Source organism: Xenopus laevis, chromosome 6L (genome assembly GCF_017654675.1).
Source record: "Xenopus laevis strain J_2021 chromosome 6L, Xenopus_laevis_v10.1, whole genome shotgun sequence".
Lineage (NCBI taxonomy): Eukaryota > Metazoa > Chordata > Amphibia > Anura > Pipidae > Xenopus > Xenopus laevis.
In genome coordinates, this window is record NC_054381.1 from 16661708 (window position 1) to 16684247 (window position 22540).

Below are 22540 nucleotides of genomic sequence, written 5' to 3' on the forward strand. Positions count from 1 at the left end.
TCTAAATGCCAGGACAATCACCAGGACCATATTTCCTGGATCATGGTGTTAAAGTTAACCAACATTCAGGATAAGTGGGCATCATGTATTAGTTAATATCTGCTATGTATCACATCACAGAGATTCTATATCAGCCCCTGCCCCAGTGGAGCTTACAATCTAGGGTCCCTATCACACATGCCAATCTCATAAAGAGCCAATTAACATTCCTATATTTAGTGTGGGAGGAAAACTACCCAAACAGAGGGATGTGAAAGAATCAACAATCAACCAATAAGCAATTTATTTAGATCAGTCCACTAAAAGCTTGCAAATGAAAGCTTTCTATGGGTAACTGCATGGATGCAATTTAGCACCTATGGTATGTTAGTAAATCAACCCCTTTGAGTATCAGGGGTAAGTAATAATTAGCAAGTAATATATTTGAAGAGCCTACCTCCCCAACTCCAGTCTGCAGGATTTTCAAACCAGTGGATTTTTCAAGCGCATCTTTGTTGGCAGCTGTTAATGAAATTAAAAGAAAAAATACACAAAGGTTATTTAAAAGGGATTTTGCTCAGTTGAACTCACCTTGTTTCTGCATTTCATTAATAGCTAACGGGCTACCCACTCTTTCAAAAGCCCATCACCATGAACAATTATCTTAATTATATTCCATTTTCAACCAGGGTGTTGACACAATAAACTTTTTCTTCTCCTGGAGCTTAAGGGACAACACAAACTTGGTAAGAAGCCAGCACGATTAATATATAAAACAAAAGACACATTGGTTTTTGGAGCTATTATTGTCATAACACCTACATGGCAGCTGTGTTAGGCCATTAGTGTCCACTGTCTAAATGCAAAATACCTTTTTGAGCTTCAAGTAAAGCGTGGACTTAATGTAATAGGTTTTTCCAGGGACAAAAGGAGCAAGCTTTATTAGGACTGGGTAATGCTGGCTGAACAGGCACTTTGAACACATGCTAACTTATGTATGAAACTTGAATTTACTAGGCAGGTAAGAACCTTGAAAGGCACAGAACTTATGATGTATTATTGAGGTATGCTCTTGGAAGCAGGGCCGAGCCATGGCTCTGTTTAACATGTCTAAGGAAAGAGAAAAAAAAGAAGGTGGAGGAAAGAAAGAAAGAAAGGGAGAAAAGAAAGAAAGAAAGAAAGAAAGAAAGGGAGAAAGAAAGAAAGAAAGAGAAAGAAAGAAAGGAAAGAAAAGGGAGAAAAGAAAGAAAGAAAGAAAGAAAGAAAGAAAAAGAAAGGGAGAAAGAAAGAAAGAAAGAAAGAAAGAAAGGGAGAAAGAAAGAAAGAAAGAAAGAAAGAAAGAAAGGGAAAAGAAAAAAAGGGAGAAAAGAAAGAAAGAAAGAAAGAAAGAAAGAAAGAAAGAAAGAAAGGCTTGATCATACTCCATACTATGCACCCATTGTCTGCTTGGGGTGCCAGGGGGCCACCAGAAAATCATAGTCCATACCAGAGCCCCACTGTCCAAAATTTGTTTTGGTATTCTAACAAGATATCACTAATTTTACAAAATTTTAAATGATTTTTCTGGCTCCCACTCCTGTCAATGTCAATCCAAGATCCACCCAAATTCTGCTCCCTTTTCTGAAAATCCTTGCCTTTTATTCCTAGGAACCAGGACTGTCTCAAAATCTTTCTATGCATTTTCTCATTTCACACATGATCTGTCCATGCCAATTCAAGATCCACCCAAATCCTTTCCAATATCCGAAAATCCTTGCCCCTTTTCTACCGTGCCAAAATCTTTCTAATGGAGGGAAAACACAGGTACAGGAGGTTACCCCAGAATGCAATACCCATGGTATGCAAATGCAAGTGAATTATGGAAGGATCATCATATCCAAAGTCAGTCCTTGGAAGCAAGTAGAAGTCTAGAGGGTTAGTGCATCTTCTGTGTAATAGTCTTATTAGTGAGAGATGGTAAGTTACATCAGTCTTTTGTGCGTTAACATTAAAACTAAAATTGTCCTAACATTTTAGGTTCCCTTAATTAGAAACTGGCACAATTTTAATAATAAAATAAATGGATATATAGCAAAACCATGACTTATCCAGAAAAGCAGTGACCAGCACAATTCTTGTTGTTTTTTTTCATTGTACGTGTGAAACAAAGGGTTGGCAAATATATAAATGAAGTCCTTCAAAATTCAATTCATAGATGAAGGATATGCAAATTACCCCGAGAAGCAGAATCCTATAATGTTCTCAAAATTCTGCAACAGCCTGTTTAATTAGTATTTTAATTTATCAGAATAATTCCTTACACTTGACAATTTATTCAGTAATCCATATAATTAAGCACGTTTCTACAGTAGAATAATTTGGTCTGCACCCTCAATAGTAACCTCTGGGATTTTCGGAAAGTGTTTTCTATCAACTAAATATAGCCTTTGGCCTCTCTGCTGTGCGCAATAGTCACAATTTTAGGGATCTTGAAGAAGGTCAAGATGACTGGCTAACACAAAAGTGGCTTAAAAACACTGACACTAACCATTGTGGCATCATCTCTATACAGAATTCTAAAGGAAATAAAATATCTGAAGGGCATGAGGTTCCAAAGCAGAAGTCTCTTAAGTCATAATCAAAAACATACTTTAAAGTACTTCATGGTCTTGCAGAACATAAAGGGGAACCAGTGTTCGACTATATAATCACAGACACAAATGCTAGTCACATTAATGGGAGCAATAATCACCTAGCGTTAACTACTGGCTTGTGAATGTTTTGAAATCCCTTGTTGGGTAAGGAAGCCCCATCTGGAGAGCATTACCAATGGCATTGGGATATAACCGTTTCTTGTCAAGGTTTAATATACTAAGTGGGGGGTAGGAGCACATGGATCTTCTTCTTTGGCCTCTACCTGCTGACCATGGAGGATGCTATTGGGGAGCTGAGACACAAGAACTCAGTAAAAAAAAGGTGACCTAAAGGAACCATCCTTTTAGTGTAGGTTGGGGAACAGAAACCCCTTATTTGAGGTATTTAGACTGTGATAGGCAAACAACTGTAATAGTACACTCTAGGCATGTAAGCTAAGAGCAATCCTGAGCTCCATACTAGGATAAAGTGGTGGTAGCTCTTCCAGGTAATACTGATCTTAACGGGAAGGGACCACTGAAAGGAAAACGTGTTCTACTTTAGATGTAGCTAAAGCACTGGTTCAGGCCAAGAAAGGGTAACATGCGCTACAATTAAAGGAAAACTATACCCACAAAATGAATACTTGAGCAACAGATAGTTTATAAGAATCTTATCAAACTGGTATATATATAAAAATATATAAATATTGCCCTTTTACATCTCTTGCCTTGAACCACCATTTCATGATGGTCTGTGTGCTGCGTCAGAGATCACCTGACCAGAAATACTGCAGCTCTAACTGTAACAGGAAGAAGTGAGGAAGCAAAAGACACAACTCTGTCTGTTAATTGGCTCATGTGACCTAACATGTATAGTTTGTTTCGTTTGTTTGTGTGCACAGTGAATCCTACGATCCCAGGGGGCGGCCCTTATTTTTAAAATGGCAGTTTTTTGTATTTGGGTTACCAAATGGCACATACTACTAAAAAAGTATATTGTTATGAAAATGGTTTATTTACATGAAGCAGGGTTTTACAAATGAGCTGTTTTATGCAATATCTTTTTATAGAGACCTACATTATTTGAGGGGTATAGTTTTCCTTTAATTTAAGTGCATTAGGCATGAGGCATAGAGAACCGTGCATAGAGCAGTGTCACAAATGGCAGCTGAGTATAGAATGTCTAAGAGGAATTTGTGGTCAACTGTATCAAAGGCTGCAGAGAGATCTAGAAGGATTAGTATGAAATAGTGACCTTTAGACTTTGCCAGGGGAAGATCATTGGTTACTTTGGTGAGTGCAGTTTCAGTTGAGTGTGTTGGGCAGAAGGGGTCAAGAAGGGAGTTGTGAGTGAAATGCTGGGCCAGGCGTTTGTAAACAAGCTTTTCCAGCTATTTGGATGTAAATGGAAGAAGGGAAACTGGACGATGATGGGAGAGCTGGGATCAACAAAGGTTTTTTGAGGACCGGAGTGTTTAGTGCTTGTTTAAATAAAGATAGAAATGTACCAGAAGAAAGGTAAAGGTTAAATAGGTGGCTAGGTGCAGGACAGAGTGTATCAGAGATTGGGTAAAGCAGGTGAGAAGGTATGGGGTCAAAGGAGTTAAAAAAATATTATTTTGTACACTAGAAATATAACAAAAGAAACAAGGGGCTGGTTTATGTAATAAAGAGCAATATGTGCGCACTCCTGGATACATAATAACATGCGGCACGGGGATCATAAAGGAACATAATAGAGGCAATTTATTTAATTACATATAAATGTGTGTATAGGAGGCTGAACTCACTCTATCATGATCATAGGTTTGTAGGTTTGATTCCAGCAGTGCACTGTCTGCGCAGAGCTTGTATGTTCTTCCTATACCTGTGTGGGTTTCTTTTGTGTGTTCCAAAACCCATATTAACCCCTGCAAAGCCTCATGGAACTGTTAATACACAGAACCGCCCAAGCAGTGTAACTACAGAAGAAGCAGACCCTGCGGCTGAGGTGTAGAGGCCCAATGAGATCCTGATTCAGATACAGTTTCAATAAATATTGCTAAAATGGGTAAACCTCTAGACATTTTGGGGGCCTGAAAAATAATTTACCATGGGGCCCGGTAATATCTAGTTACACCACTGGAAACTCCTATTTTACTGAAGGGCTCCCCTTTTGACGTTCCAACATTGTGTATAAGAAGGTCGGTAACTCTGATGAATGATCTAATAGGGATAATAATGTTATAACTTTTTATATTATTTTGTATATGGACAATAGAGAGAGTTACATTTCACTTATTTACAAAACTCGGTTTATTTTCTGGTCGAGGTTTTTTTGAGCAAAAACAGCAGACTGAGATTTTATTATACTCCAATGCTGCAAAAAGTCCAAATGCAAAAATTCGCCATGTCAAACCTGTTGAGGTCATGTATAAGTCAATGGCAGATGTTCCTATCCCAATTTGAAAATATCGTGGTCTGGGTTGGGTTTAGCCCCATGATCTGAAAAATTCAGAACGAGTTGGGAGTAAAGTCCGAAAAATGTGTCTGATTCGAGTTTTCGCTCGAGTTTATTGAGTTTTTTCCCGATCCGAAATTTTTCAAGTTATTTTAATGATGAATAGGGTAAACTCGTGAATTTTAGACAAAATTGGATTTTAGTAAATAACCCCCTAAATGTTGTATTATTTCTGTCAAGACATACAGTATGTAGCACAATTGTGTAACTATAGAGGAAGCAGACCCCGTGGTCGTGGGCGGCCCGGAGAAAAGGGGGGCTCGAATTGCAGCGTCTGTTCCTCTATAGTCTTGAAATCCCCCTCCCGGCACTTTCTTCTTTTAAAAATTGGCGTGCTCGTGTCTCTGTAAGCGCTTGAATGGCGGTGGTGGGGGAGGGGTAGGTAAATGCCGGATGTGCACACTGCAGTCCCTATGAATGCCGTATATTTTTCTGGCGGGGGGGGCAGCGTGCTGTTGTTACGCCCCTGGCCGGTTCTGTGTACAAAAAGGAGAGAAGAGGAGGGCAGAACTGAATTATCCTTTGTATTGATAGCAGAGACCTTAATCTTTAGCTTTTCTATTAAACTCATATTTTGAAAAGTCCATTCATACTCATTATGAAGTAGAGACATGCTGTAGTTTTTATTATCCGGAGAGCTCTGGTTTATGCACTGTGTAATCATTTGGGAAAATTAGGACTAGGACTTCTGTATGCTTCTGTATGCTCAATAATAAAAAGGCTTTTGTCATTTAGGTCAGTCCATAGAAAACACAAGCAAAAGCAAATGCGACACATACCTCACACAGCATCTGTTTGATTTACCCATAGACAATGGAGACGACCTTCACATAAGTGTTGTTTTACTGTGATGCAATGCTTTGTGCGACATACAGAACAATAAATGTGAGGTCAAGACTGAGACATATCCTCATTCGGCTGCCGTGGAACTCTGTTCTCCCATAATTCAATTTAATCTTTCTCTGCTGCATGCGCTGTATTGAAATTGTCAAATATTTTTATGTCTCCAGTGGGGCAGGAACAAGGGACATTTCAGGCCATAAAGGAACAATGTAAGATCATTAGCATGGCCAAAAATCAATTGACTTGGTTAGCAGGAGGTAGATATCTCTGTGCTCAGGTCATTCTTTCCCCTAAGGAAAGGTAGATGCCACTTAAGGCCTATCCACAATCCTAATTAGTGGAGTAACTACTATACAGAAGACCCTGCGATCACAAGTAAAGGGGTCTTAGAATATCACTCTCTACATCACACTAACCTCCGAAAATTCACCAGCGACGGCTTTGCTCACATCCCCACACTTTGCCAGGCGAAAATTCGCTAAAATGCAAAGTTGCATCCAGGGCGCCGAACGATGGCGAAGTTTCGCTAGCGTTAATTCGGCAAGCAGAGCGAAGTTGCACTAACGTTGGCTAATTTGTATACGACGGAAAGTTAAATTTCAATAGACGTATATGTTGCAGCAAATACATTACATTACACAAGCCCAGGGAACCTTAATAAAATAAAATAAACTTGTTATATTTCCCTACACATGAGCCCAGTGTATAGTTTATGTGTCATATGTTAGGAAATGTAGGGGGGAAGCCGGGTACCCTAAAAAAAAATTTACGATCTTTTGCAGCCCATCACACTGAAAAACTGAAAAGATGCCAGCTTTTTTGGGCCTTGAAAAATTTTCTAATTATACTTGAGGAAGTCCTATCTGCTCTATTGCACTTCACCTGGTCTGAGGTGGTGAAGGCAAGTCTGGCGCAAGAGGTAACGTTCATTAAAATCCGCATCTTAGTGAATTTGTGTAGTTACGAAAATTCGCCTGGCGTTAAAAAAGTGTGAACTAGCTCAAAAGTCTATCACCTTCGCTAGCGAATTTACGCCAGCGCCCGTTAGTAAATCAGCGAATTTGACGACATTTTCGCCAGCATTAGTCACTTCGCCCTTTAGTAAATTTGCCCCTAAAAGTTAACTCAAAGGTGAACAACCCCTTTAATATTCCGACATTGGAAATAGACGTGATCACAGCAAAATGTCCTTTTAAAGTCTCTTTTAATAAATACTAACTGGGAAACATTACTTACAAAAAATGGCCCGTTTCCCCTTTTCCTACACAATTCCAGCAAGTTAAAAGGTGTTCAATGGGGTTACAATTTGTGCATAGCAATTATCTCCTTTATTCAGAACTGTGAAATCCTTTCTCTCATTACAAACAAAAGCAACAGAACCAAAAAAAAAATTATAATGACAATAATAATCGCTCCTTGTTAATTCTGCCTTGCCTAGTTAGGGAAATTACTCATAATACATGTTGCCTTTAAAAGTATGCCCTTCTTTATACTGATATTAGCCCTGTATTCTTCCTCTTATTGCGAGGTCCTTCTTTCTCGCCGTTTTACAGTGAATGTAACTTCACGTCAATTATCGACAATTCCTGCTTAGGAGTGATAAATATATGTAGTGAATAGCACAATGAATATTCTCTGATGGTGGAAATAAAACCTCGCAAGGATCAAAGCCAAAGCCAAAAACACATTCATGTTATTTTTTAGGGTTTTTATGGCTTTTAAAACGAAATGAGAGCAACCACTTGAGAAACACACTTCAGTAAATAATACAAATAATAATAAAAAAAATCTTTTACCCCCCTCTAACTAAAATATTTATTCCCACTGTTCAAAGAGATGTTGTTCCTTTAGCGTGGAACACAATGTTCTTTGGAGCGGTCGGCTTTCCAGAGAGTTTGCCTATTTTTTTTTTCCCCAATTATTCTGAGCACCTCCTTAACCCTTATGCCGCTCTCCCTACTCCAAAGTGTAGCCTTCTGTGCAGCGGCTGCTTAAATCAAATCCCTTGTTTTCCATAGGTTTTAGCAGTTGCCTAGCAGGGTGTGATGCGTACACCTCGAAAATGTCTGATCTGTTTGTACAGTCGGCATTGATGTTACTCTTTGATTGTCACCTCTGATGTCTGAATGTAAAAACAGGCCACAGGGACTGACACCGACAACAAATACAAGCTTTTTCCATATATAATTGGCTAAATTCCTACTCTTTAGAGAAGTAGGAATATCACTTAAAAAAAACTGGGGTTTTCGGGATAACAGATCTTTCCTTAATTTGGTTCTTCATGCCTTAAAGGAGAAGGAAAGCTACAGAGGCATTTTATTGGCAAAAGATTAGCTGCAATAGTGCAAGCTAGAATGCTATATTTATTCTGTAGAATGTTTTACCATACCTGAGTAAAGAAGCTCTCTGTTTGTTTAGGATAGCAGCTGCAGTATTAACATGGTGTGACATCACTTCCTGCCTGAGTCTCTCCCTGCTCTGGGCTCAGATTAAAGCACAGAAGGGAGGGGGGAGGAGCAAACTGAGCATGTTCTTGCCCAGGGCAATGAGGTTTAAGCTGAAGGCAGGAAGTCTGATACAGAAGCCCATGAGTACACAATAGATGGAAAGAAATGCTGTGTTTCTTTTGACAGGTGACTCAGAGCAGCACTACTTTGGGGGTTTACTGTTATATTTAGATGGACCTTTCTGATAAGGCTTACTTAGTTTTAACCTTTCCTTCTCCTTTAAGTCTACTAGAAAATCATGTGAACATTAAATAAACCCAATAGGCTGGTTTTGCTTCCAATAAGGATTAATTATATCTTAGTTGGGATCAAGTACAAGCTACTGTTTTATTATTACAGAGAAAAGGGAATTCATTTTAACAAAACATTTTAAAATTCTGAGCTTTCTGGATAACGGGTTTACAGATAATGGATCCCATACTTGTATATGGAGAGATGTTTCCCTTTCCAGGTTAAAGTGTTCCCTGGCAACTCTGTAGAGGGCCAGGGATGTCAGGTGTAACAATATTCTTAAAAGGGGACCTCTGTGTATTCTAGGAAATCCGACAACAATTATAAAATTTAAAAAAAAACGAGGGGCATTTATAACCACTAGGCAAATCTGCACCAGGGCAGTAACCCACGGCAAGAGATCAGATGATTGCTTTCAGTCTTCAACCTGCAGCTGGCTGAAAAAAAGTTAATCTCTGATTGGTTGCTATGGGTTACTGCCCAAGAGCAAATTTGCCCAGTGTTTATAAATGAGCACCACTTTTTAGATAGATTAACTGAACACATAGATTACGTGAACATCTCCAATAGCCCTACGCGTTTCGTGCCCTATAGGCACTAAATCATGGGCTTGAAGATGTTCACTGCCTATAGGGCTCGAAACGCATAGCTCCATTGGAAATGTTCACTTTTTAGTCATGAGCCCATGATTATGTGTCTATAGGGAATGAAGCGCGTAGGGCCATAGGAGTTGTTCACTTTTTAAATGAATCTAAATAAACAGAGGTTTTGCACTGTGGATTTCTTAGAGTGCATGGAGGTTCCATTTTGAGAGGATTATTGATGGTTTTCCTTCCCCGAGGGTCTGAGGCTGGTGCACCCGGAACACTGCTTCTACTAGGTGAGTGATCTATACCAGTCTTCTGTGGCACTTCCCTGTTGGTATTGAAATTTGTTACACAGGGGTGTCAAGGTTTCCTTAGTTTATGCTCAGTCTCATTGGACACCACTTGCTGCAGGGCTTGGTCAGCACTGGGGAGCCTGAGGTGGAGGTAGGCCTCAGTAGGAGAAGTAATAAAAGATCTGTAATAGCTCACTCTAGGAGTGAGAGATAGTGAGGGCTACTACCCCACAGTGTCACCCACCAGCAAAGGGACTCAAGCAGCTAGACACAAATATGGAGGCAAGGCAACTACATGCGCCACATGCTAATTATTTTAAAGGATCACTGGCCGCGGCACATTTGACAAACAAAAGTATTTGCCCGTAGAGCAGTATACAGGTATAACAGTGACTACTAGAATTCAGCACATTTACAGACCACCTTGTACTACATTCACTCTTACCTTGTAAAAGTAAAAATGTGTCATCTCATTATTCCGAATCAAGGTTTCCCTTTGTATTCCATTACCTGTGTGGAGATGGCCAAAAGTCACCTTCCCTGCACTTTCCCTCACTTGGGACCAGTCAGACCATTCGCCAGTGATATGACCGGTCTCAAGTGAGGGAAAGTTCAGGGAAGGTGACTTTTGGCCATCTCCACAGAGGTAATGAAATACAAAGGGAAACCTTGATTGGAAATAATGACAGCAACACATTTTAAGGTGCAAGGTACCATCATTTGGTTGCCATGGAAACATATCGGCAAAAATATAAACAGCCATGCTTTAAAGACCGGTCAAGCTCATGTTTGCAGAAAGGATATACAAGTAGCAACTCTAAAGCTGTCAACACATTTAGTGTTGATATTAAGAATCACTTTTATGGCGAACAAGTCTTCAAATGTAAACAATGGTCAAAGGGATAGACTCCAACCACAAACTTGCCATATCATATTATATTTTTATTTTATATATTTTTACATATTATATTATATTTTTTATTACATCTGACATTGGTCATAGCCTGATAAAGACTGCCAGCGCGTTTGCTGACTTTCAGCCAATGATTGATGCATTGTGACAGCTCCTACATTTCATTTAACCCATCCCATTAGGTTAATGATGCATGTGGCCATAAACACATATACATTATTGAAGAAACATAAAACAAAAGTCCACTCACAAATGGAAAATACCCCTCATCATGCCTCATCTACACAGAGCTTCTAAAGACTGCAATGTTCAATGTTTTCTTCTATCTGGTGCCCTACAACAACCCAGTTCTGGCAGATTGAAACTGTATCACTAATCTACAGACTATCCACAGGGACCCCAAAATGCATGACCAAACAGCATCACTCAACAAAGCCTTCTCCCATATAGAAAAAATGCCTCATCAATCCATGGCTTCTGAAGGCAGCAATGTTCAGCTTCCCAGGAACCTTACATTTAGCTTCTACCTGGCTATCAACAATACCCTAATAACTCACCTCCGCCAGACAAGAGCTGACTGTATCACCTGCTGCAGAATGTCCACAAGGACCCCAAAATATATGCCTTATCTAAACACAGCTTCTGAAGACTGCAACGTTCAATGTTACCTTGTATCTGGTTCCCTACAACACCCCAATAACTGAGTTTTTCCAGAAGTGATCTGTATCACTAATCTACAGACACCCCAAATATATGACTAAACAGAATCACTCAGTAAAGGATGACTCTTCAATACACCATTGCTTAAGACCTCCCCTCCCCCTCTTCTGAAGGCCACCGCTTCTGAAAGTCTCAATGTTCCACTTGCCACAAACCCTACATATTGAACAAGTGAACTGAAGAGCTTGCCTTATCACCAGTCTGCAGAATGTTTCCATATACCCCACCATGCATGATCCAATAAGTTACTCTTAAAAATAGCCAAAAGGGCAGACTCCTGAACCCACATAGCCTTTACATACAGTAACTTTAGTAAACTTGCTTAAATCCAACTTCCTGGTACAAAACATGATAGGTTGAAGCCTTACTCCTATGCATTTCAGTTGCCTGAAGTTTTATATATTAGAAAAGTGTAACAAACTCTGTTATCAAAAATGTTGACCTGTATGGTACAGAATAAAATAATCTGGCAATTAAAGGTTGTAAGCATCAGCATGAGTAAACTGTAATGAATGAATTAAACATGTAGAATGTTTTTCAAAGCATCACTGATTTAACAAAAAATAATGTTTTTCAAAATTAACTAGGATTATTTAAAGTGAAAAAAGTAATGCCAATTTCTTTTGTTGGGCAATAAGCATGATTACATTTGTTTAAGATTAACACCGACCTGTCACTATTTCAGCAGCATAGATGCCTGATATGTGCCATGCTGTTAAATGACTGCTTCAAGTCATCAAGAAATAAGACCAGGTGTAAGACTAAAATAAGAAGATAAAAACTAAATCTCCTTTCACTTGTACAATAAACCCATGTGTGATCCATGTTGAGAACATAAGAAGCTTTTCTGCGGCTCAACAGGCACAAAAAAAAACCCTTATGCAAAGTATCTGCGGAAAAAAAATACGTTAAGAATCTGGAATGCACCCATTGAGTTCTGAAAAGTGAAACTGAAGTGATAGGAAATCAAAATTAGTTGGATTTTTCAATAAATGTTGATTTTTCATAAGTATTCCTGTTGAGGGTTACCAGCACCCGGGAGAGTTGCTGAATGTGTTTAGGGACAACTTCTTCATGGTTCTTCTTCTGGTTCTGAGATAAATGGGACAAATAGATGGCAATGTATTGAAAATAAACACCTTTTGTGGCCTTTACTACAATGTGCTCTGATATTATGGAATGGATCCTTCTCCGTGGTCCAATAGCTAGGCGGGTGATCATTAACACAAACTAGTCATTAACCTCATCCCAAATAAGAGGATGGTCCCTGCAACATTTTGGTGCATTTGGTCATACCGTCTGGAAAGCCAGATAGACTGGAGGGTAAGAGAGTAATATTTAGTCGTTATTGACCATCACCCAGAGAAGAGGAAGGCCCCTAAAAAGCTTTAATAAGTTCTGCATGAACTAACACTGCAAGCTTGGATCTAAGATAAGCAGGGCCATTGCATGCAAGGGCTGATAATTTTTTTCAAAAACAAATGGTGCCTGAGAAGTGAAATCCTTGAATGATCTGGGGGGAGCTGCAATTCTTGTGAAAAAGTATTTTTGTAGTGGGATTTGGGAGCAAGGCACTCACCCTATGGTAGATACACTCCCCCTCCTCACCACACAAGACATATGTATTGAGTAGTGTTTCAGTTGATTGTCTTAAATCTAAACTTATGGTTCCTGAAGTGAATCTAGGATGGAAGAGAGTTGAGGAGTCCTCCATTGCATTAGGTCACGCCAAGTCTTCAAGTTAGGTAGCTGCAACCATGGGTGGGTGCTTTTGTTCCTTGACCACTCTGGGGGAACTGCAGTTTTGTGTTTGAGTTTGGTTTGTAATGGACTTTGAGAGCTAGGCCCTCACCCTATGATAGAGAAACAAAAGACATATGTATTGAGTAGTGCTTGAGATGATCTTCTTCTGCATTGTGCCAACATGAGACCACACTATAATTATCTAAACCAGGTAGTGCTCGTACATAAAGCTAGACAGAAAAAAACATAGTTAGGGTTGTGTATAATATAAGCAGAGGAGGTAGCCTCTGCCCCCACTTGTAAACAACATACTACTCAATACATACTAGAAACTAGGTCACCTTTGAATCTTACATCTTGTTTTCATGCAGCTACTGTCTATGTGGCAGGCCACAAATCCCGGCCTAAATAGTCAGGTAAAAGGCTGCTACCCAGTTGGTGGTCTGGACAATGAATTAGTCATATCTAGAGCTTTGGTGGGGACAACATGTTTTGTCAGAGATCCCACAAGCTAGAAGAACAGTCCCAAGCAAATCCAGGACACTTTGTATATCCAAACTGTGATTGTTAGGGTTTCGTACAGTAGCTCTGGCTTCATTTCATAGTCAAAAAACAGAATGGTAGATTAATTGGTTTTGGATGAAACTGACCCATTGTGCTGTTAGAACTGTCATGGGGAAATTAGATTGTAAGCTCCAATGGGGATTTGGTAAAGCACTACTAATATGTCTGCACTGTATAAATAAAGCGCAATAATAAGCATAGGGTGCATAACTTTAGTTACCCTTTTTTAAAAACAAGCTTGTACAGTTAAAATAATTTCAAGACAAAATAGTCGAATAGTGTGGCCAACAGCCAATGCCTACGGCGAGTACACCCACTGACAGACACATTTAGAATATAATAAAAAACTCAAGATAAAGTCAAGAAGGTTTCAGTTTTAATCTTCAGAAAACATTGTGACTATAATGTGACATGTTTTATTAAATGCTTTGCATTATTATTATTATTATTATTAGCTTGGAAAATCAGAGACCATGCTAAATCACTAGGTAATAATTCAAAAAGGATAAATGTATGCATAGTGTTATACGGCATGCCTCTAGTGGTGCCCAATTCGAAAAATCAAAACTGCATTAAACTGTTATCTCCAGCAAGGGTCCTTGCACCAAATTGGTGTCAAAAACAATCATCACCTAATCCTCGAATTCCCATATAACCTGTCAAGCGTTTCCATTAAAGAAGCATTAAAATCCAACTCAAATAGTTTGATTGCTTTTTCCAATGGAATAATTCTGTCTGTTCATACAGAATAAGAGATGGCTGAACCTTTAACCCAGGCAATCTGCTAAAAATATGGCTTTCATATTGGAACGACTTAGGCAATACTGGTTGGAGATGAGACATCAAGGTGAATGGTTAATGCTCAGGGTAGTAATCTGATTGGGAAAATATATGGGAATTGTGATATTGGAACATGTCACGTACTTCGGTGGTTAGAACAAAAAAAGCAACGCAGAGAAGAGTAAAGATTCCAATTTTGAAGAAACACAGAGATCCTTTGGGAAATGACACTTTGTAAATTACTAGCTTCTCCTCTGTTGTAAGAGAACAATGTCAGAGCATATTATTTAACAGTATCGTCTGCTTAATGCTTAGTCCAGTTTTAGCAGGGATATATGCCTCCCTTTTAGTAATCTGGGGCCCCATACCCCTAAGTAAGCAGGGCCCTCCTCTCAAGTCGCCTCAATTATTAGACCACCTGTCACCTGGCCTCTTTTATGATGGGACCTACTAACAAGAACAATGGAGCCCCATAGAAAAAAATGCCCTTGAATGCATGGTCATGCCCATTTCCACCCTTGGGATGACCCAAGTATGCCCAGATCTCACCCACAACCCTTTTATATGCTGTCCATTCCTCACAAGTCCATAAATTGAGACTCTGAATTCTTGGGTCATCTCTCTACCACAAGGGCCATGACTAGAGTATCTTCTGTGCCCCCCTTATGACAGTCCAAGGGGCATTATCAGAACTTCTCCTAGAGAAACGCTGAGTTGCTCTCCACAGGGCTTTGGGTAAACTAATTTATAACAAAAAGAAACTCTTTAAAGCACTTGTCTCTCACTAATACCTGGTTCTCTTTCCCTGATACTGGCTCTCCTGCTGCCCGAAGGGCCCACACTCCAATATTGGAGAATCATAATTCTTTAATGTTCATACTTGCATCCAACATTTTGGCCCACATTAGGGCATTAAGGGTGAAGTCACACATGGCAATTTGTGAATTTCGAAACGAGTCATGATAGCTAACGACACATGTCCATCAAGTTCAACCTTTTAAGTGTATATATATAACCTGCCTAACTGCCAGTTGATCCAGAGGAAGGAAAAAAACCCATCTAAAGCCTCTCCAATTTGCCTCATCAACTTGTACTATGAGCTATTTCCCATAACCCTGTATTCCTTCACTTGTTAAACACCACCCAACCCCTTCTTAAAGCTATCTAATGTATCAGCCTGTACCACTGATTCAGGGAGAGAATTACATCTTCACAGCTCTCACTGTAAAAAAATTCTTCCGAATATATAGCAGGAAGCTCCTTTCTTCTAATTGGAATGGATGACCATGTGTCATCTGGACAAAATACAAGTGAACCAGTGACTGTTTAGATACCCAAACCTTTCCCAATTCAAAAAATGTTAAGTTCCACTTACACAATTAGATTACATTACACTGGTTCACCTGTATTTTGTCCTTGATAAAGGTCCTAGTGTGGGCCAAAAACATTATGATTGATACACCAATATTTGAATTAGGGTCCTTCTGAATGTTTTATACATACAGGTATGGGACCTGTTATCCAGAATGGTTGGGACCTGTGGTTTTCTGGATAACTAGTCTTTCCATAATTTGGATCTTCATACCCTATTTGAAAATCATTTCATCATTAATTAGGCTGGTTTTGCTTCTTATAAGTACGCATTATATCTTTAGTATTACATTTTTATTTTTACAGAGAAAAGGAAAAAGAAAATAATTAAAAAACAATTATTTCGATAAAATATAGTCTATTAAAAAAATTGATTATTTAGATAAAATAGAGTCTATGAAAGATGGCCTTTTTTATTTGGAGCTTTCTAGATAATGGGTTTCCAAATAACAGATCCCATACTTGTGCACTATGCTATGCTTTTAGCACCATGAGGTCTAATGATGATTCCTAATTTTTTAATAAAATATTCTCAAATAATTCCAGTTTTTCTTATTAAATACGTCATTCCCTCAACGAAACTAGTTCTAAATTTTAAAAGAAAAAATCCTTTGATCATAAAAGTCAAGGCGCTTGTCAAGTTATTAGATGGAAGTCATGAATGAACATCTCGCATTCATTGTGTGTGTGTGTGTGTGCGAAAGGGAGGAATGTGGAAGTAGAAAGACAGATATTCTATTTTATGTGCTTTTTTGAAGTTGCTGTTTATAAAACATTAACACATGATCTTTTGCAAGGCACTTCCTATGGTTTCTAAGTAGCCTCTTGCTCTCTGTCTTCAAAATGAGAAATAGTAGGATGAGCTCATCTTAAATGTCACCTCCATTCCTTTCCAGCGAATTTGAACTATAATAATCCAGCCATTTCGTCAATATGCCAGGCACAAATAGCACCAAGAAACTAATTTTTACAAGAGCTACTTTCCCCTTATACGCTGAAGTGCACTCTACCCGTGATTTTTTTTTGTGCATCAATCCATTTGTGTTTAATATGAGCCGGGTGATATGCTTTTAATAAGAAATTCCAATTAACTCTCAATTCTGCATCATATACAACTCGCTGGCTTGTCAAAGCTGTATTTAAATGTAAATATCTCTATAATTAATTATTAATCGCAGGCTCGCTGTGGGGATAGGAAATGGTCAGCTTATGTATAAGTAAAGAGGAATGTGAACAATAATATTTTATCCGTGTTGACATTTGCTGACAGTTTACAACACAAATATTTTACCCAACACGCCATCATTGAAAACTATACTGCTACAGCAAATTCAGGTTGTCATGGCTTTATTAACTTTCTTAAGGGTTTGACGGTGAGCAACATGGGCAGTTTTATACTGCCGGGGCTTCTTTCTGCTTTATGTTAAGAAAGGAAACTCTGAATAGTCTAAAACGTTCCACCAGTGCACTAAAACACTTATGAAGCCACATTATATAGTCCAAACCAACTGATAAAATATAACAGACAGTGATATTGGGGATACATTGGGAAGAATATGATAGTATAATGCACATGATAATCATTCTTGCCATCTAAATATGTGCAATGTTGGAGCTGTGCAAAGGATAATGATATTGTCCAAAATAACTCATGCATGGGCCCTGCATCAACTATAAAGCTCCCAAGTATAGTTGCCCATCAAGAGCAGATTTAATATAGATTTTTAGAGCCGTCTCCTTCTGAATAAGTTATGTAAAGGGCGTTAAAGCATGATGTTGAGTGAGGGGTCATAGTTGCGCCCATAGAATTCACAAAAAGACCAATGGCATGAACACATACAGTAAAACAACCGATAAGAAGGACTGAGCATAACTAGGCAGCAAGCAATTTTTACAACCTTTACCCTTCCCAGTATATGACCAAAGAAGAGCCAAAAAGTGTCAGTGTCGTGCAAAAGGGTACTAAAAGTGATAAACCCGCTGAGAATGTTTTTAGTCTCCAGCTACAGATGAAACATAAGAAGCCAATGTGGGATTAACAGTTGAAAATAGATGTTCTATCTCTTGATGTCTCACACCATCCCGAGCATACATATGTATAGTGCTGAAACTGTGCATTATTTTATATTAACTGATATCAAGAGCATGAAACAAAGCACTTTATTCAGCCCTGTCTCCCTAGTGAGCCTCTTTGAAGTTCCAAAATGCCATCCTGACTTTTACCAGTATAGCTTCTTCATATATGAAACACTGGATCTTATTCAGCCAACTATTCAAACTATTCAAACTATTGTTTTAACATTGGTTTCAGGATGGGATTATGTGCATTGGCAAAGACAATTTCAAAGCATATTTTTAATTATTGGCCATACTGTAAGAAGAACGTAGCCCAGTGTGAGCTTAAATGTGCTCAAGCTATGGGGGGATTACTGTATGCCATGTGGAGAAGATATCCTTTGTTTAGCCCCCTGTTCTCTTACCATGACATTGCTATTGGGCTGTTGGTTCAAATGCAGTGCCATGAAAACTACACTGAGCTATACAGATACACAAATGAAACAAATACCCTGTCTGGGGATGTTGGTATGGTTGAGTGGCTTGGATGACTTCTTAAACGATTATTATATCCAAGGTCACAACTATGTAAACCAATTGTAGTTCTCAACAACATTACCCAAAATGTAGTAAACTCATTTCTGACCACCAGTGAGCAAGCTAGACTAGCGACCCTCGCCTAAATATTCGGAAGGGGTTTTTTACAGTGAGAGCTGTGAAGATGTGGAATTCTCTCCCTGAATCAGTGGTACAGGCTGATACATTAGATAGTTTTAAGAAGGGGTTGGATGGCTTTTTAGCAAGTAAGGGAATACAGGGTTATGGGAAATAGCTCATAGTAGAAGTTCATCCAGGGACTGGTCCCATTGCCATTTTGGAGTCAGGAAGGAATTTTTCCCCCTCTGAGGCAAATTGGAGAGGCTTCAGATGGGTTTTTTGCCTTCCTCTGGATCAACTGGCAGATAGGTAGTTAATAAAAAAAAAAAAAAAGGGTTGAACTCGATGGACATGTGTCTTTTTTCAACCTTACTTACTATGTCACTATGTTACTAGATTAAATGTGGCAACGCCTAAGCAAATTTATTTTATTATTTTATCGGAACCTCTACCCAAGTACCAAGAAGCAGGATGAGTAAAACTGGACCTCTAAAACCAAAAGGCCCATATACAAGTTGACTGCCCTGAGGCTATAATAGAAAAATAATAAGAGAAATATTGCCCATAGATGTTGGATTAATATACATTCCATTCCCCAGTTGGATCATTGGGTTTGGGTGCCAAGCTCCAAACCTATAGCCTACAGGGAGTAGATTAAACCAATTGAGCAGGCACAACAAAAATCTCAACAGACGGTCCAAGTAAGTAAAATTTGTTTACATGTCCTTAAAAAAAATCCGTAAGTGTTTACTGCTGCAAGGCACTTAGTCATAGGTTGCACAAACACTGAAAGGAAGCAGAATATAAACAACAACCAATAGCAACACAAAATGGATTAGGAGGGAAAAAGAACTGCCCTTAGGCTAACCAATCAGATAACACACACCTCATGAATAGAGAGTTGCCGGATGCAGCACAAGGGAATACATGGTAATACATGGTGGCGACTGGGAGCCAGTATGAAAAACATGGCGGCTTGCACCCTTCAATACCATTTGTAAATGAGCCCTTGTAAGTTTGAGTTTTTGTTTGGCTCAGAATATTCCAACCGCAGAGATCTGTCGAGTGCACAACTGACAGTCTCACATCTTGTTGATGGACATTTTCGCAATCTCTTTTGAGGACAAATTGGGGTTATGCAGTAACATGGGGCAAATTTCCATCGTAAAGAGTAACCCATAGCGACCAATCAGGCATGCACTTTTATTATTGTATATGCACTTGACTGAGCAGACCTAATTGTTGTTTGCCTGCATGATCCCAATTGTACCTTCAATTATTAATACTGATATATGTTCCCCATTATGTAAATGTAAAATGAAATAATAATAATAACTGTTTTATCGCTGTAGTATAAGTCAGTTCAGTTTGCCTAGATGATGAATTTTCCTCTCGAAACCTGTAGGGGGGATAATATCTATTCCACATTTTAATATATGAGATAGAAATCCAGCATTATGCATGGTATCCTTACTACTCTGAATATTTGATTTTTTTTTTTTGTAAGCCTGAGAAATCTTTAAGTTAACAGAAGGGCATGTGATAATAGGCAGGAGAAAATTAAAAAAGCAGACACAGAGACCTTTAAGTTCCTCCAATGTGAAATGCTATGAACCATACAATTTCAATTTTCAATCTTCTGCTTTCGTATTCACTCCTATTTCACAGAGGTTGGTGAGCAGATACTTCACCATCTTATTGGACTTGCAGTTAAGCTATGCATTTTATATGGATTGGTTATTTTAATATGTAGGAAACGGAGCAACTCCTGATAAAGAATACACTCAGTGTGTGGTTTGGATTATATTACCAGACGTCGCAACTGCCAGTGATAACTAGACTAGGGCATACGGCAGAAATGCAGAAATACTACACAGGTCCTGTGCTGAGTCTTGGCCCTCCTGCAAATTTTTTTTTTCAAGCTTCCACAACTACCACAAAAATGGGGTTCCCCTACATAGCAACCAATCAGATCTTTGATTTTCAGTCCCAGTCCTGTTGGGCCCTGCTAGCAACCAGAGTGATGGTCATGTGTTCCAGTGAGCAGGTAGGGGAGAGCAAGTACAAGCGGGAGCCGGCAAGGGAGAAGCTGGTGCCTGAATGGTGGGTCCTTATGTCAGGTACCCAGTGGGACCCATGTACCCAAGTCCAACTTTGACTAGACTGATCAGAATGAACTGCTGATTGATTTGGTACTCTTGCAATTTAGCACCTATAAATGAGCCCCAGTGTCTACAAAACAATACGGCTGGCTCATATGGTATATGTGTAAATAGGGTATTTTTCCTGAATCAGGCTCTTTATTGTCATAGACAGAGGGTGATTTTGATGTTTGGGGAGGCTGATTAAGGATTCCTTGATAGTATTCAACATATAATTCCCCAGAAGACATGGAAGAATAAATGTAGTGGCAATTACAATTATAATTCCTGTAAATAACACATGGCAGGATACATATGCAATGCCATGAATACTGTTGGTTGTAGTGAATGAATTGGTGTTGCTTTAGGCAAGCTCAGCCTTCTAAAGCCTTCATTAAAATCTGTCTATGCTTATCGTTCTCCACATATATACAGTTTAACCATATCATCAGGAGCAGTCATGATTTGTATGATTGCTGCCCTTACAAGAATAACACATCCAGATACTTTAATAAACCATGCTCCCCAGTGACCAAATTTCCATGAAAATTGGGAGTACATGTGCTTCGTTTTACAGGCTATAGCATTTTAAGATCCCTCAGATACAAGAGTAACCTTGTTCTGTCAGCAATAAAAACCATACAAAACATGTCTTGCTTTTCTACATCCCCAAAGCCATAATTGATCAGCACTATGTTGCTTTAAAGGGTAATTTTGTACTCAGGTGTTTTCAGTTGGTTGGTGTAGCTCAAACTAGATCTGCTCCATGATATTAATCATCCATTGTCATCTGTAGAGATAAGGGTGAGAAGAGCTTGGAGTGTGAGGTAGCCAAGGCTCTAGCTAAGGGTTTAAAATGAAAGAGAACTAAGCATGAATATCTTTGACCAACACAGTTTCTTCAAACAACATGGACCCTCCAACCCAAGAATCGCACATACTGTACAACACAGAGGGGAAGGTGAAGACACATAGACAGATACCCCAAGCCACCACTTCTGCTAAGTAATCAGTTTGACACTAGTGATGGGCGAATTTGCGCCATTTTGCTTCGCTGGAAAATTTGCGAATTTCCAGCAAAATTCGCAAAACGGCTAAAAATTAGCAAAACGGTGCCGGCGTCTCGTTTTTGACGCCTGCGTCCGTTTTCCGACAATTTTGGCGAATTTATTCGCTGGCGGCGAATCGCGCCAATCGAGGAAAAGCCAACTGAGTTGGAAGGAAGTCTATGCTAATGAAAGGAAAATAGTTGGAGAAATCGTGTTGGCAGACAGCATGCAAAATAAAAGCATATTAATTATCCAAAACAGCTCAAATCTGCTCTGAAATTAGTAGTGAATAGAAGCTACAGGGCAAGGAGTTTGCTACTTCTCCTAAGCACGGATTTTGTGATGGTGGTGGTGGTAGAGTAATTGTGGAAATGTCAATCTATGTACACTAGATGGTGGCAGATACTTCTTCCCTTCATCATCTGACCCAGCATTGTAATTTTTCACTATCCATAGAGGATGTATGTATCCCTAGCAGAAAATTATTACCAACAATTCCTGGTCACTGTTATGTTTAATAAAGAAAATATATACAAGCAGATGCGGCATAACATACAATCACAATACCAACCACCAGGGAAAGAAGGGGTTGCTTAACAGGACAGGATCTGCTGGAAGAGGGCTCCTAGCTAGGTATGCCAGGGAATAGAGAGAGAACCGGAATGAGCTTGGCACACAATTTAGGATTAGGGGTCTCAAGGCCACAGTAGATATGAGTAGATATGAAGAAGTGGAGCTGAGGTGTATGGGATACCACTAGAGTTAGTCCAAAGCCTAAAAGCCTGTGCTTCACAGTTAATACCACAAAGTTAAAGGTCTGACCATACTCCCAACATTTCAGAGACCATTAAACTTGGAGAGGGGGTGCATATGTAAATGTAAATGTAGGGATACTGAGGCCAACATAGTAGAGTAATTGTAAAAATATAAACTGAACATTGTGCCATCACTGTTATGAGAGGGTTGAACATGTAACTATAAAAATAAGGCAT

At 39.1% G+C, this 22540-nt stretch overlaps 1 protein-coding gene across 1 annotated transcript in view; it reads right to left on the minus strand.

Annotated features, from left to right (window-relative positions):
- LOC108718467 (receptor-type tyrosine-protein phosphatase N2-like) overlaps positions 1-22540 on the minus strand; it is a 606363-nt gene that overhangs the window by 232253 nt on the left and 351570 nt on the right. Inside the window, exon 12 of the mRNA XM_041565802.1 lies at positions 437-501. Within this exon, the coding sequence (XP_041421736.1) occupies positions 437-501 (65 nt within the window). The remainder of the gene's footprint in view (positions 1-436; positions 502-22540) is intronic.